Source organism: Chaetodon auriga, chromosome 4, assembly GCF_051107435.1.
Source record: "Chaetodon auriga isolate fChaAug3 chromosome 4, fChaAug3.hap1, whole genome shotgun sequence".
Classification (NCBI taxonomy): domain Eukaryota; kingdom Metazoa; phylum Chordata; class Actinopteri; order Chaetodontiformes; family Chaetodontidae; genus Chaetodon; species Chaetodon auriga.
In genome coordinates, this window is record NC_135077.1 from 15,478,945 (window position 1) to 15,495,484 (window position 16,540).

The 16,540-nt window shown below is 44.9% G+C and overlaps 1 protein-coding gene across 1 annotated transcript; it reads left to right on the top strand.

The window, feature by feature from the left end:
• The first annotated feature begins 294 nt into the window (after nt 1–294).
• On the top strand, nt 295–16,171 carry pdgfba (platelet-derived growth factor beta polypeptide a). The gene is made up of 7 exons (XM_076728245.1): nt 295–1,160; nt 8,892–8,994; nt 10,994–11,059; nt 11,207–11,403; nt 11,893–13,021; nt 14,479–14,614; nt 15,127–16,171. Exons 1-6 carry the CDS (start codon nt 1,089–1,091, stop codon nt 14,604–14,606), a joined length of 1,695 nt encoding a protein of 564 aa, XP_076584360.1. The 5' UTR covers nt 295–1,088; the 3' UTR covers nt 14,607–14,614; nt 15,127–16,171.
• The last annotated feature ends 369 nt before the right edge of the window (nt 16,172–16,540 follow it).

Genomic DNA, 16,540 nt, shown 5'->3' on the forward strand with positions numbered 1-16,540 from the left:
TTGAGTTCACTTCAGTTACTTTGCAACCTTTTTTTTAAATCTATAATTCAATTAAAATTATGTCACACTCTCATCCTCAGTAGTCCTAATTGGTTATATGCATTTAACTTGTTTGCTAGTTTCAGGGCAGACATGCTGACGTTTCATGCCAATTCCACTCCATTCTCTTATTTTGAAAGCCAAATCATCCAGTTTCCGGTATGATCCGGCTCGTCTCTATCTGACTTGATGCTTAAAACTTCAGGAGGAGGCCGTTTCTGTGTGGAAAAGCTGCTCGCCGCTCAAGACGCAGCCAGAGAGGAGAAGCGCGAGGGGCGAGAACAACCTCATCCAGCGGTGCAAAGAGAGGAAGCAGAGACGAGGAGAGCCGAGTGAGAGCTAGAGAGCTATAAGAGGCGCTTAGATAAGACAGCCAGGCTATTTGCAGTCGAGGGAATCGCGCTGGAATGAGAATAATCTGACTTTTGCAGCGGAGCGTCCAGAGAATTACGCACGAACGCGCCATTCCAAGGTGATCCAACTTTTACGCACGGACCTTTGGAGATACGGGGATTCAGTCAGGAGGACAATGCTGAATTGTTGTTAGGTTTAACTGCGATTTTGGAACGGCAGCTCACAATTTGATTATTTTTAACTGGAGCCGGCGAGTGGACGCATCGAGCACGTTGGTGCATATTGTAGAATACTTTTCAATAATCCCACATTTGGAGACATTCTCGGGATCTTAGCGGGGGCTTCCTGGGGCTCTCTCTGACACTCCACACTCATAATAGGAATCGTGTGGCGGCAGCCTCCGTGCACCGGAACACCCTGCATTACGCACCTGTCCCACAGTACCCTTGACGTCTCCTTTTGTGAGTTTTCTAAACAGCGGTGTGAACAGAGCCAGACGTCTAGCCTGCGTGTGAGTCACCCTGAGCAAACACTTGGACAATCGGCGCTTATAAGCACTGACACATTTGGGGATCTTTAGCAGTGCGTGCCTTGCACAAGCGGCCAGCACTCGACACCGGTGCAGCCGGGGGATTGGACGCCGAGGTGCTAAATGCCCAGCCGGTCGCTTGCGGCTCCTCAGGCTGGGCGGCAACATGAGGTCCTGGGTCCTGCTGCTGCTGCTGGCTGCGCTCTCAGCGGCCAGTGTGCGGCTCGGAAGCGCTGAGGTAAGCCGGTAAACATTATTATGGATTACAAAGGCATAGTTGGACTAAGTGACAGTCACTGTCTTTAAAAGACATAAAAGCATTAATGATGCAGTGGTTAATTAAAATGTGGTAATCGTTATAAGGCAAGCAAACACCCAAGTCTAACATTTATATGTTCTTTTTTCTGACCTTATGGTACATTTATTAGTCTTGATTTGCAGCCTCACATATTTTTGTCTTTTGGGTTGAGTCTCTGTTACATCCCTGGTTAAGTTGGTAGGAAGATCTCAATGTGAGACACACTGACAAAGAAAGATTGAAGAGATCAGGGTTTTGGACCATGAAGTGACCACCTAAATATTCTTGATGGAGTATTTTTGTCTTAAATTCTCAGCCTGGATCTCTTACTATAATGAGGAGCACAGAGGAAGCTGTGAAGGGTTGATGTCCAGCAGAGATAAAGGTTGTGAGTTCATGTTCTGACTGTGATATGTCACATAGACAGTGACAGTCATGGGACGATGAGATCGCTCCCCTGGTGAGAATTTCCTTTGCTAAAAGGAGCATCATCCCCTGAGGCCATTCGGCAAACAGTGTAACAGTTTAACTGCAGGGCCAAAAAACACAGTGCACTGTTGTGTGTACGTACTTCTAGTTTTCCCTCTGTGACTCTGCAGCTTGTGTCATTTGAGGCATCTGCTTCTCTCTGTGGTTCCTTTTCATGTTTCGTGATTCTCCTGAAGTGTTGCAGGGAAGAGTTTGACTGTCGGGGGGGTGCGGGTGAGGGTGAGGCAGGGCCTTGGCTGGCGGCCCAGCAGCAGGAGTTAACCTGCGGTATGAAGCTGGAGCCAGAATCCATCCATGAGCCCAGCTGCTGTTTTCACCGCCACTGTCGCTCCACCACTGAAATGACTTTCTCTGAGATGTTTGCTTTCAGTGCTGTTTGTGCTTATTCAGACACCTGTTTCGTGAGCTGGCAGCCAGCAACCAGAAACTTTCAGGTGACCAGAGAAAATAAAGAGTAGTGACTTTTGATGAAAGGTGGAAAAGTGTCTCACAAGTCCTGCTCTTCACGCCCTCATTTGATCACGTTTCCTCTCCAGCACTTGTTGGTTAAGTGGATGAGCTGTCAGAGGCCCTCTGTCAAACCAAGCAGTGATAACTTGCTGTCTTCACTTACTGCATTATGGTTCAAAGCCACCAATGTGGACTGTTGGACAGAGATGGGATGTGATCCATGATTGTGTGCATGCGTCCATCCACTCCTGTGCTTTTTTGGATGGTATACCAACATCAGGCTGCTTCTGCCTCTGCAACTTTGTCCCCTGAACTTCTGAACATTTAAGTGTTCAAATGGCTGATCCTGTGAGTGAGGACAGTCTCTTTCTGCAGCATCTTATCAGTCCTAACCTATCCTACGACTCTGTGTCCACTCTTTTGTCCCCTTAACTTGACACCAACATGCAGAGGCAGGGTCTTTCTTTGCTTTGTTCGAGTTTTTTTTTTTTAGCTTTCTTGTACTTGTGTGTCTTGCCACTTTTGCAGGAATCTCACAGCATCTCGTCCTCAAAGGCAGCGCAGCCTGCAGCTGCTGGAACCAATGATTGGAGAGGAACTCCTTGACATTCAGATAATTACAGTTCACACAGCACAAATGCGATGCTGCAAACACTCTGTGGTGCCCATTGAGCTGCAGCAGGCAGAAGCTGAGTGCTTTGCACGAGGGCACTTTGGTCATTGGTTGGAAACTGGCTGTTGGAGTTAAACCTGTGATCCTGGAATCTGCAGGATAATCATGGAAACTATTAGCACGCTTTGCTTCATGTGCACGATGAGTAAGACTGCAGCTTACAGTGGTACTGACATGTTTTGGACCTCTGACATAATATTTTCATATTTAAACCAGCGCTGACCTGTCATGTGACCTGTCATGTGACCCGTGTGTGGGACAGCATCGAGTCCAACTGAGGCCCTGTGACACTAATCCTCCTCTTGACACAACGTTCAGTCCAGTGATGGAAAAAATGGAGACATGTTTGACGTCTTAGTTCTGCCACATCTGTCTGTGGAAAAGACTTCAGTGTGCACAGTGGCACACGCACACACTGTCACACACAGATTATTCAGCAGAGTCACTGCAGCTCCACCAAGGTTGACGTGATAAATACAACCAGAAATCATCATCATAATTTACGAGGCAAACATCGTTTTCTGTTTACTGTGCAGATGTTGCGCCTATGAAAAATCCAGTCAAACCTCACTGCTTATACAATGTGTTTATACACACACACACACACACACAAGCAAATACGGCGCATACTGACAGTTGCTATGCTTCAATTTTAAATCCATTTAAACAGAATTGGAGTCAGATACAAACACACAAAAGCACTCACACACCAGGTCAGACCTCAATTCTTTCATCATCTGCTGTTCAACTGTTACATCAACGCACACTCACAATGACACAAACACACACACACACACAGACACACAGCTGACGGGTGGCTTTTGAACAGGTTGCTGTCTGCCTATTGTCTCTGCAGGCGAGCTTGGATGATTTGCTGCTGCCCGGCTTGATCCATTTTACATAAGAACAACAACTAATCTGCCAGGGATTTCGCGGACGCTGTGTGCCGTGTAGTAGTGTGTGTATTTGTGCGTGTGCGCACATCTGGGTGCATGGCCGGGTGTAGCTGCACATGTGTTAGTGGGCATATGTGCTTGTGTTTTTGTGTGTGTGCAGCAGGGGGGTTGTGCCTCTGTGCGTGCATGTGTGTCAGAGAGAAAAGCGCAGTGGTGCATAAGAGTATTTGTTTGTAAGCCCCGTGTGGTGCAGTATTAGAGGAAAAACTGAGACAGAGGGTCCAGTGGACAGTTTGAAATAATAGAAATAAGGATATAATAAATGGTAAAAGTAATATGGACTTTTGTAGTTAGTTATAGCTTGTTTACACGGGTGCTTTTCACTGCGTCTGCTGCTGCACGTAAAAAACACTAAACAACATCACTGCTGACATTACCATAATTCTGGATGTATTTTCAACTTGCTGTAACAAGAGACCATAATAATATTCTGCTGGAAGAAAGCACAGAAAACACTGCAAATATGCAATAAATTTTAGAGCAGCTTTAATTAAGCAGGGACTCCAGGCTAATGCAAACACTTCTGTGAGTTTCCCTGCGGCTCCTTCACAATAAAAGCCCTCCAGCAATCTCGTCTTGCTTTCACTCAGACTCCCAGCAGCTGGAGGGCTTTTACTTCAGTATCAGCTAGCCTGAAATGCTAACTAGTCACTAAAAATAGTTGGTGTTAATTCAGCTTTTTTGGCCCTTTTTTACATTGAATCAATTTGAAAGATTGAACAGGAGAACCGGACTTTGGTCCTGTGAAGAAGAAGCTTAAAAGCAGCTAAATGTTCTTCACTGTTCTTGTTGTGCAGCTGTTTATGTTGTGTTGGGCTGCACCTAATGTTTACTTTCATTATCAGTTAATCAGCTGATTTGTGGGTTAATCAGTTAATTTGATGACAGATTTTTAGTATTTTGGCTAATCATCACAATTCATAAGATGAAGTTCGGGAATGTTTAGAGTTTTTGTTGTTGTTCTGTATCAAAGACCAGTTGTTTCAACTCTTGTGTTGCAGACATGCATCTTTGCGTATTGAGGCGATTCACATTGCCGTCATAAACCTGTAGAAGAACCCCCTCTGGTTTTTGGAGCCTTTGGGTGGTCTTGTGAGACACTGTGCAGGTAGACCATTGAGCGGGCAGACAGGCTCGCTGGCTTGCTCCTCTTCTTCCTCCTATGTGATTATCTTCATCCCGTCTCCTCTTTTCTGTCCTCTGGTACCCTCCTTTCTGCTCCTCTGCTCTGTTGTCTTTCCATCCATCATCTGTACGCTCATCTCCTCAGCCGAGGGGAATCTATCTGTTCCGCCGGTGTGTGTGTGTCTGTGTCTGTGTGAGTGCCCACCAAGCTCTGCAATTCTATCAGTTTCATGCGACGATGTTGGCCGTCTGCCACACTGTATTTCTGACAGAAGAAGGTGTGTGTTGCAACAGCATGGTCTGATTATGAGTCACTCATCACACACTTGGATTAAATGTCTTTGTGTGTGTTTACTTTTTCGAGTCTGCTTCTCTTTTTGATGGCATGTTTGTATATGTATGACTCTGTGTGTGTGTGTGTGTGTGTGTGTGTGTGCATGCGTGCGCTCAGCTGGCCCCATAATTACATTCCATTACACTTCACCTTTCTCCTCAAACATTCCATACAATCTCTTTGCCTTCCAGGCTTCCTCCAAGGCCCCATGCAGTGTGTGTTTTTTCATGAGCGTGTGTGCGTGCGTGTGACCTGCTTGTAGATCATGACATCCTTCCAAACAGTCTTCTCGACCCATGAGCTTAGCAACACGCACACTCACACGGCGTAAGATATGAAAAATGCCAAACTTTCCATCACAACGTTGAGCAGCAGAGGCACTGACAGGCTTCACAGAGCCTAAAAACAAAAAGATCAGCCTATTTTTGTGTGTATGCGTGTGTGTCGGATAGCAAATAAGGAACTCGGTGTCAGATCCACTCTGGGTAATTTGCCTCTTCTGCTCAAACCACTATTATTAGCTTGTTGTCCAATTCATGGCCTTTTTTTAACCAGCGGCTTGTTGTTTGCCCATGTGAGAAACTATTTCCTGTGTGTGTGTGTGTTCCACTCTCTAATTTCCATGTGTGTGTTTGTGCATGTATGTATATGTGAGTTAGTGATTAACACTGACTGTAATCATAGCTTGTTACAGAGTGAAAAGTGTGTGCGTGTGTGAGAGTCTGAGGCAAGTGTGTGTGTGTGTGAGGCTCTCAGGACAAATTGGGCGGACAGTTAAGTGGTTTAGCATCTGTATGTGAACTGGAAAAGAGGGGGCGAGTGTGTGTGTGTGTGTTTGCTTAACTAGGTCGGCCAATGGCTCGTGAAAGTCATCCAGGTGTCCTGAGCCACCGCCGCCCACAAAGCAGACAGACGGAGCAAGTGAGAGAAGGAGGTGAAAAATGAACTTAAAGGGGGACATGAAATGATGATAAAAGACCATTTTCAAGTCATCAGATCATGTTTGATCTGAAAGGACCTCCAGCTGGTCGTCGTCCATAGGAAAACATCCCTAAATACTAACAAGCGAAATGTGATACTTCGGAAATATCAATATTTTACTCCATTTAAGACTGCACGTGTCTTCTGTTTTACAGGATACTACCAGTGTTGACTGAAAATGTCGCCAAAAAAAGTCTTTACGCTTAGCTGATGTGGGAAAGTGTATCAATAAAAACTAAAGGAAACAGACTTGGCTCATAAATCACGACTTACATGAAGCACGTGACCTGAACGTCCAACCTTCTGCTCCACTGAAGACACGAAAAATAGCAGCAGACCTTTGTGCTGACTCTAACCTTCCTCAAATTAATACGTTAAACATTCAGTTCATCGTTCAAACCGGAGAATGAGCACCACCAAACCAGCCTTTTCACCTCAGCCTCATCTCCGTCATGTCGGCACTGTGCAGCAATAACAAAGCTGCATCTTGATTTTACCTCTCAAATACTAATGTTAGTTTTAAGATGTGGCTACGTAGAGTTCATGTGAGGTTAACCTGCAGGACAAGCCACTCTGGATAAACAGTAACTACGTTCTGTCTTATCAGAGCGCGGGTGAGTGCCTGCAGTGGACGCCCGGTTTGAATATTAGAGGAAAGTATGTTGGGTAAAAGTTGGCAGCATTATTGTTTTGATTGAGTTAACTTTATTGAATTTGCGTTGAATAAGGCTGATCAAGAATGAAATGCAGAAAGAGCTCAGACTGTTGCTACGCCTGATGATTTTAAAGGAAAACCATGTCATGATGATCATCATGAGTGCAGCATTTCCTTATATCTGTAATGTTTTTCCAGTGTGCGAACATTTGGTTCAGGAATGGACGAGCTCTGACAAATAACCACTGTAAGGAAATGATGCTGACGATGAGTCCTCTGACGAGCTGCGTGTGCAAGATGAACTCTGGTTTCATCCCATCTTTAGGGAGTGAGCCCTGCCTCCATCATTAGAGGCGCCAAAAGTTTACTTGTAAGATACTGTAAACATGTTATATCCATAGTCATAAATTCTGCATCACGACTGCAGCGAGAAGATGAACGTCTTTACTTTTCTCTCCTGGCATCTCGGAGAGTCAACCAAAATATTTTCCTCTCTCATTCTTCAGTCTCCTTAATTTGTTTTGGCATCTTTCTGGCTTGTGACTGCATCAAATGAGCTTCCAACTGCTCTGAGATAGTATCAACTTACAGCCAACCAAAGCAAGATGTGACACAGAACACCGAGCAATCTGCCTTTGATCTCGACAAAGAAACCACACGAGCCTTTTCTTAAAACCAGCCACACTGAATCCATAATGAATTCCTGCAAAGTTAATTAAATATCACTTTCCTCTTCTTTTCATGAGTGATAATTACATTTCTTGCATAACTTTGGTGAGTAATAACAGATTTTCTAGTTAACTTTTGCCTTCTTTGAACACATGCATTTGCATAAATCACCATACGTGTCTTTCTACAACCAAATCTGGGACTGGACTCAAGATATTGATCCGTTCTTGATGTCTGGTGCTGAAGCACGTTGAACTGAAGCTGCACTGAGAGAGAGGGAGAGGCTAACTTCCTGTGTTACGGCAGGAGCAACAGCGGTGTTTGTGGGTAAACAGACAGGGAGAGAGTGACAACAGCAGCAACAAACACCAATCACAACCATCATTTCCTCTGCAGGAGGAAGTGAAACTGGAGCAAGTGTTGACTGGAGATGGAGGAATGAGATATTACACATCAGCCCTGTTTCTCTCTATGTCTCATGCTTTCTCTTTGACTCGTTAAAACCTGATGAATTCAAACTTCCGCTGTTGCATTTCTGTTTAATCCTACTAACTTTTTGGCATCATGAAATAATTAACAAAATGAGTTGACAATGTTAATTATCAAAACAAAACAGGAAACACGTGTTTTGTGTGTTCTTCCATTCTTGCCAAGGTCACTCCTGATATCTGTGTGGAGTGATAACAGTGTCATTGTTCAGGGGTCCAGCACACGAAGGATGGGTCCTGCACGGGACGCAGTTCCTCCCTAAATAAGACATTTAACCTCATGGAGACAAAAGCTAATTATGAGTGCCCCCCATCAACACTCTAAGTCATAGAGCCACAGACTTTGGTGCCACCTGATTTTACAGTATTCATGGGATACAACAATGTGTATAACTTAAATTTTTCTGTGAAATACAAAAATATCAAGGCTGCTAATTGGAAAAGTTGGTGTTTCGCTTTCATTATTTAAATTATATTCATTTATATTTCTAATATATTCAGACCAATAGGCCTTGCGCTCTGTGACTGCCTTAGTACGTCAGTGAAAATGTGATTTTATGAATTGATGTCGACCACCTGAATGCCCCATTACATAACTGATAAACTTCAGTGGATACAGTTGCTGTGTGTCCTCTACATTCAGTAAGAAATGGTTACATTTTTTGGCCACCGAGGCCTTGCTGATGTCTGGTCTGTTATATTTGTTGTAGAAATACACATTTAAAGGGGTCAATCCCTAAAATGGGACTAAGATGTCAATTTGTTCAGTGTAATAACATGCTAAACTTTACTTACCTTCCAATAACGGCTGTCTGTCAGGTGGGTAACAGTTTGTCAATCTGTCTCCACAGGGTGATCCACTCCCTCCGTCGCTGGTCGACCTGGTGAGGAACTCTCCCATCTCCTCTGTGGACGACCTGAAGCTGCTGCTCCTGCAGGAAACCAATGCAATAGGTACTAATGACCACCACACACACATACACACACACACACACACACACACACACACACACACACACACACACACACACACAAACTAATAACACAGACATGGAGGAGGTAGGTGTGTGGGTGTGTCTGCAGAGGCCTGAAGAGAAAGGAATGCAGTAAGAGAGAGTATCAGCACACATGCCAAACACCATGTTAAGGCAATATTTACCCGAGACAGCAGCAGGAATGATGAAACAGCTTGATGAGAGGATGAGAGAGAGAGAGAGAGAGAGAGAGAGAGAGAGAGAGAGAGAGAATAGCTGTGACCTTGGGGGTCTGTTGACCAAACTGAGCCAGAGAGAGAAAAACTTCCAGCACAAGGTCACTGTATTGTTCTCCTGCCCCGAATTCCTCTCCAGATTCTGAAATATGAATGTGAGTGTTTGTGTGACAGAAGAGACCACCGCCCCTTCTACACCTCCACCCCCTTCCACACCTCCACCCCCATGCAAACAAACACAGTCGAACGCATGCTCGCGCAGCTTCGTGGATGATTAAAAAATTCATTAAACTTCTCCTTCTGAAGAACCAAGTCACACATACATATATTAATAGACGGCCCTTTGATCATTCCATAATGCATAAATAACACAGTGACATAACAGCGACCACAGAGAGGAACCAACAGAGGGAAGGATGCTCAGAAGCAGGGCACGAGGAAGTGACTCAAAGTGTGTGTTTTTCTTGCTGAAGTCTGTGAGTGTTGGAGTTTTAGCAGGTTTCTAGATTGGCACAGTCGGCTGGTCGGTCCACCACTTTGTTTCAGTCTGAAATATCTAACGCCTGTCAGAGGCCATGACATTTGGTTCAGATATTCATGGTCCCCACAGGATGAATCCTAATGACTTTTTTTCTTGTCCAGTACTTAAATTTACGTTCAAATACCTGCAAAACTAATGATACTTTGTGTGAAGTGCTAATTAGCAAATGTCAGCATGCTAAATTAAGATGGTGAACACGATAAACATTAGCTGCTTCCTGCATCGAAATGTTAGCTTTTGCGCAGTGAACATGTTTGCACTTATGTTAGCATAAGTACACAGAGCAGAGTCACAGAGCAGCTAGCGTGGCTTCACGTTTGGTTTTTCTCCTTCTTCAAGCTGTCGCTTCTTCTATCTGAGTGAACGTTTTTGCTATTTTTTCACCTCCCCAGCACTAATTAGAGTACTTTTATCACTTCGCAAATAAAAGTATGACCAGAAAAACTTTGAAAAGTTTGAAAAATGTAAGATTTACTGCAAAACGCTATTATGTCAGAATCAGCACAACCAGTATGCTGATTGTTTTTGGCCGGCAGGCTTTCACAGAATGAAATGGGTCACATGCTGAAACATGGAAGAGGAAGAAAGGAGTCAGTCTAACAGAACATTTAGACACAGATAAATGTACAGATAAAATTAGAAAGTAGCTTCTGAATAAAAAGAAACTGTTCTCTCTCTGCACCAGGCAGTTAATTAGGGCTAACAGGCAACCAAATCACACCTTGTGCATTTTGTGTGCTGTACAGACACACATTCAGGCGCGCACACACACACAGTGACCAAAAGCAATCTGCACCAGGGATATAATTAGGACTAAGGGGCTACAGTATGAAATGACGACATATGTGAGAGTGCAAACACGCACCCTCGCAGATCCACACATGAGCTATATTTAACAGCTCATATCTCTCCTCAACAGTATTCTTGACAGCGTGAGGACAAATTGCGGCAGAAAATAGCCTAATTGTTTTAGCGGCAGGGGAAAAAATGGCTTCCTGTGTGCGCTGAACAATGAGCTTTGCTAAAAACTGCCCTAATGGCCTCACATGCTTTTCAGATTTCTTTCATCGGTTGGAAAAGTGCTGGCTCGATGTTGCCTGGTTTTCAGATTCAAGTTGGAAACTATTAAATTGACTTCATTAACATTAACTGTTTTTGTCTCTTGTCTCTTACCCTCCTCCTCCCTTGTTTTTTTTCTGTAGAAGAAGAAGAAGACGAGCATGATATTGTCACAAACCACACCCATGGCCGATACACTAGAAGTCTTGGTAGGTTTCTGTATTTATTTGAATTCCTTCCTGTTTGCATTCAGTGTCTTTTTCTATCCGTCCGTCTCTGCCATCTGTCTCTCACCATTCCTACCAAAACACCCCCCTTCTTATTTTTTTCTTTCTTTCCCTCTCCTCTCTTACCAGTTGAGGCGCAGCCGGCCCAGCAGGCGGCGTGCAAGGTTCGGACGGAGGTGATGGAGGTGACGAGGTCCATGCTGGACCGCCGCAACGCCAACTTCCTGTTATGGCCTCCCTGCGTGGAGGTGCAGCGATGCTCGGGCTGCTGCAACACCAGGCTGCTGCAGTGCGTCCCCACCGTCACCTCCAGCAGATACCTGCAGGTACACAGCGCACACAGCTGCCGTGAAAACAGGACTTCATGATATTATATCATGTCGTGATATGTATCATTATCAGACAAAGAATGTCATGAATATCGTGAAACTGATTTCAGCCTTTGATTGAGCGGCACAAAAATCTCTGCTTTGCCATTTTAATACTCTTGCTTCACGTGAGTCGACAAGTTGATCCAACTTTGAGGACAAGTAATTTGGCATTTCTTTCTTCATGAAGTCTTGGCACAAAGCCGCCAACTCATGGAAATGCCTTCAGCCAATCAGACTGATTTGCTGCTTGTTGTAACACGCCTCATTGCACATACAGCCTCAGTATGTTCAGTGAAGTGAAATAAATCTGATTGATCTGTTTGATTGATCTGTTTGCATCATTTCTGTTGAAACGTGCGTGGAGCCCAAACCTCGTTAATGATTTACACGTCGTGTGTCAGATTTTGTGCGCTAATATTTCTGTTCTTTCTGCCTCTTTTCCAGGTGATAAAGATCCAGTACATAAACAGGAAAGCCCACTACGACAAAGCCATCATCTCAGTGGAAGACCACGTCAGCTGCAGGTGCCAACCTCCCTCATCTTCCTCATCCTCCTCTTCCTCCTCGTCTGTGCCCATCACGCGCTCCTCCATTCAGGGCAACCCCAACCCACCTGCTCCACAGCAGCCTCCCCCATCCTCCCACGTTCCCCTGGCCCTTCCCCGGCCCGTCCACCCCGCTCCACCAAAGACTCAAGCCTCCAAGGCAGACCTGCATCGCCACGATGACCTGAAGCACAACCAGCAGCACTACCACGCTGAGGAGCGTGAGCCAGTGGCGAGGCAGTGGCAGCAGGGCAGTTACACCCAGCTGGTGCACTGGACACAGCCCAGGGTGCACCAGACGCCCTCACACGTGCAGCCGGGGGTGCACCAGCCGATCAGCAGCTGGCCGTCCGAGGCGAGGGCGGAGCATAGTATCATGGGAAGTACACAGCAGGTCGGGCACGGGAGCGGGTATGATGGGAGCAGGGAGGAAAGCGGCGCGCATGTAGCGAATGGCGGTGGGGAAGTGCATCATGCAGATCACATGCAGAGGCAGCAACAGTTGTTAGATCATCAGCAAAGACAGCTGCAGCAGCAGTATCATCATCAGCCGAATTATCCCCAGCAGTACAACCACGGAGCAGCGGAGGACCAAGAGCTGAGGACACAATATCGACTCAATGGTCCCCAGTCAGACAGCGCCTCTCCGCCTGCCAGCCCAACCCAGCTGCCCAAATTTGAGCAAAACCCCACCCCTCCTATGACCACCTATCAGAAAGACTCAGTGACCAGCCAAAAAAATATAGATGTCACAAATCACAGACAGACTGAGACTAAAACAGCCAGTCAAAAAGAAGGGAACGAGAGGGAGGAAAGTGGGTCGGCCAATAGTGGGGACGCGGCCGGGGCAGAGCTGGCCAATCAGGGGAAGGATAAAGACTCAAAACTGACCAGTGGGGATGGTCATTTAACAGAGGAGGAGAGGAGACAGAAAGCTCTGGAGATGGTACAAAGGGAGCTGGATCGAGAGACTCATCTTCATCCACATCATCCTCACCAAAGACCAAAACCGACCACATTTAAAACAGGTACAGCTGTGTGACAGTGTGTGTTATTGTGTGTGTGTGTGTGTGTGTGTGTGTGTGTGTGGGTGGGTACCAAATGTCTTTTTACATCAGCTATTTTATCTGGATTATTGTTGCTTCAGTTCCTACATATGTTAAGTCCCCAAAACACTGGATCTATTTCCCATAATGCAACTCATTATCATCTTTTATCAGACCCTCCCTGACTCGTAAATCATATCTTTTAACCTCCTTGTCCCAAGAAATGTGACATCTCCAACCCAATCAGAGATGACCCTGATCACATAACTATGACATCATCAGGGTTACTTTCTCAGATTTAAGACAGCTCCCTTCAGAGCCACAGAAGACATTACACAACTGTCTTCACGGGTTGAATAGTACTCCTCACAACAGGTAAACTGATCTATATTTGTAAAATTGGTGGAGCGGCCCTTTAAAATAAAAGCATTTTAAGGAAGATGATTTAGTTTCCATTGACAGTGCACTACTGTTGCTGCAAGTCAAGCGTAAACGTCTGTGCAGCACTGAACGCAGGATACATTGATGCAGAGTGGAGGACGTCCTACACTCTAGTATCCGTGTGCGTGTTGACGGCGCATGTCTCATAATTTGAACTTTTAATGCACAAGAGAATCGGTGGGAGAGCTTCCCAGGCAGGAAGCGGCCCCCTGCACATGTATGACTAAACAACATGGCCACATGTGTCCTGCTATTCTTCCTCGACCCTGAATGCTCTGCAGTCAGAGAGCTGGACTTCCCACAGCTTCGTTTTTGACTTAAACCTGCAGGCAGTCACAGGCTTTGTTACGCAGACTTCAAGGTTATCAGCTGCCCTTCAGAGTGCCGTTACAGCAACACACCCAGTGTTTATTCTCCACCTGCGCTCTATGCTGCTGCTGAAACCAAAACCAAAGCGTTCATGTGATTCACTTGTTACTCAGTTCCTTCTTTCATTTGTTCTTACGTTATTATTATGTGCTTCCCTGCTAGTTTTTGTTTCTCCTCTGTGTTTAATAGTGAGCTTTCAGTGACAGAGTCCTCATGCCTGGACGACCAGAGGGGTTGTTTCTCCATGCATTCCAAAATAGCCCACATAAGCATTTTTCTGATTTGGCACAAAAGTTTGTGGACAAAGGCACGCTTGTTTTCCCAAGTTTAGCCAACTAAAACTACGTGGTTAAGGAAAGAGGGCCATCATGGTAAAAAGAAACCAGTATTGACTGTTGCTGTGCAATGGGACACAACCCTCAGCCTCCAGTGTCAAAGCCAGGTTCTTTGTTTGCATATCCATCCCATTATAGTGATTTGTTGAGGGGAGGGCAGTCTTTTTGCTTTTACTCATCAGTAACATGTGACTCCTGATGCCTGCAGCTCAAAACGAGCCGACTCGCTTCATTTTAGCTTGATTTCTGTTTGGTTCCTTTGCATTCATTGTGCTTTCTCTTGGTTTATTTCAGCCCCCTCCACTGTGGCTCCCAACATGCCCTCTGCCCGTCGCGCCCCGTTCCGACCAGCCTCGCCTCGCCGCAGGAGGAAACACCGCAAACGCATCAGCAAAGCAGCCATCAGAGCCATGATTATGTAGAGCTGCAGGTGAGAGACTGAGCCTGAGGGATAGAGGGGGGCTGATAATCCTGAGCCAACCCGAGGCAGCGGGGGGTTTAATGAGAGGGAAGAATGTCCTTTAACCTGAGAATGATTGTTTGTGCGAAAGTATTTTTGATGCTTTGAAACCCGACCAGCTGAGGGGATATTACGCTATATCAGAAAAAAAAATTAAGTCTGTGAGGCTGAATGCTAGAATAAGAATATGTCAATTTGCAAATATTTACCCCATAGAAATATTATTTCTGGTATGAATTTGGCTTTATTTCTGTGAATCACCATCTTTACCTCTGCTTTAAAGAGGCTTAAAAACCATTATTGCCTGTACAAAAGCATGGAGGTTAAATGAAAGACTAGTGTGCAGTATTTGTCATTAAATCATTTCATTTGGGCTTTGAAGACATTATAAGTGAGGCAGACAAAATCATATAAGCTGGTATGTATATGTAACACAGGTCACAAATAAAACACAGACTCATGATTTTCTCTTTCCCTGACAGGAAATGGTAAAGCTATCTAAAAGCTTTTGGCTGCACCAAAGCAATGGAGGGACAAGAAAAGCATTGGATTGTTCAATGTGAGGTGACTGACTGTGGACGGATGCTGAGGAATCCGCAGAGGTGACGGACACTGCTGCTGTTTTCCATAGACAGCCGTGGACAAGGTCACCTTTCCTGCTCCGGAGCTGCCGCAGAGCGTCCAGCTTCATGGATGTAATAGAAGTGCAATCTTATGAACTCCTTGGAATGGAGGATATTTGTCACACTAAACACTGGATTTCATTTGTATGAACCACAAATCCCATTAACGTGGATCGATGGAAGCTTATCAGATGCCCAAAGCTAGACTGGTGGTCTCTTCTTGCAGTCATTGATTGGCTGCTTAAACACTTTTGACTTCTAGCTCAACTACTGATTGGTCCAGAAATGGAGAACTTGACAATGACTCGGACTAGGAAGTTATTATTGGGGGCTAAATGTGGAGCTCAAGATGAAACTGGAGACGTGGAGAACTGGATTTCTACACTGGGACGATAAACTGGAAACTGGAGAGTGCAGCTCAGGCCTCAATGCCAAACATTACTGTTATCCTACAATGTCTGAATCTAACTTTATCTAACACTGGAGTAGCCACACACTGATCATACTACATTGACTAGAGAAGTGCTCTACCGTGTACTGTAGCTTAATGTACTGGAAAATATCGATAACCTGCTCGTTTTGTACTACTGCCAGATCAAAATGGAATAACAACCAAATGCCTGCCTAGATAACGTGCTATGAATATCCACATTAAAGAAAGTCTTAAAGACCTGGCTTTTAGAGATTGCTGTGAGCCAGTTATAGCCAACACTGTATGTATAAATGCTTTAAGAACATGATTTCTGGGGGGGAAAAAAAAGAAAAAAAACTTTATTTCTTAACTTATTTAAAAAAAAAAAGGAGGATATGAAGTCCCCCTGTTCTCAAGTGTAATTATTGTTGCAGACATGTTTCAGATTATAATTATTGGTTGTACAACTGTACTGTTATGAATGTTATTTTTAATAAAAAATAAAAATATTCAACAAATAGGCAGTTTGTTTATCGTTATCTACTTTCATATCTTTGTGTCTATGTGGTAAATAGACAAATGCATGCATGCATATAAAGTGTGTGTGCATGTGTGTGTGTGGCTGTGCACACGCACTCATACAGCAGACTCCTCTGCTAATCTTTGCCCTACGACTGAACGTCCTGCAGCTCTGTCACGCAAAGCAAAGCAGGGGTCAGCAGAAATGTCTGGTTGCTATAGGAACTCGCCGAAGGACACGTCAACAGAGAAGTATCGTATGGTGAAAGAGAGACGGGGGGGCTGTCAGTCCAGGAATGGACAGAAGATGAACAGCAGAGAGAGAGAACGAGTGGGTAAAGG

Bases quoted from the DNA above. Each gene is read 5' to 3' on its own strand.
- pdgfba (XM_076728245.1), top strand. From the start codon at position 1,089: ATGAGGTCCTGGGTCCTGCTGCTGCTGCTGGCTGCGCTCTCAGCGGCC. The intron at 11,060-11,206 runs GTAGGTTTCTGT...CTCTCTTACCAG, and splicing joins CCGATACACTAGAAGTCTTG to TTGAGGCGCAGCCGGCCCAG. The intron at 13,022-14,478 runs GTACAGCTGTGT...GGTTTATTTCAG, and splicing joins ACCGACCACATTTAAAACAG to CCCCCTCCACTGTGGCTCCC.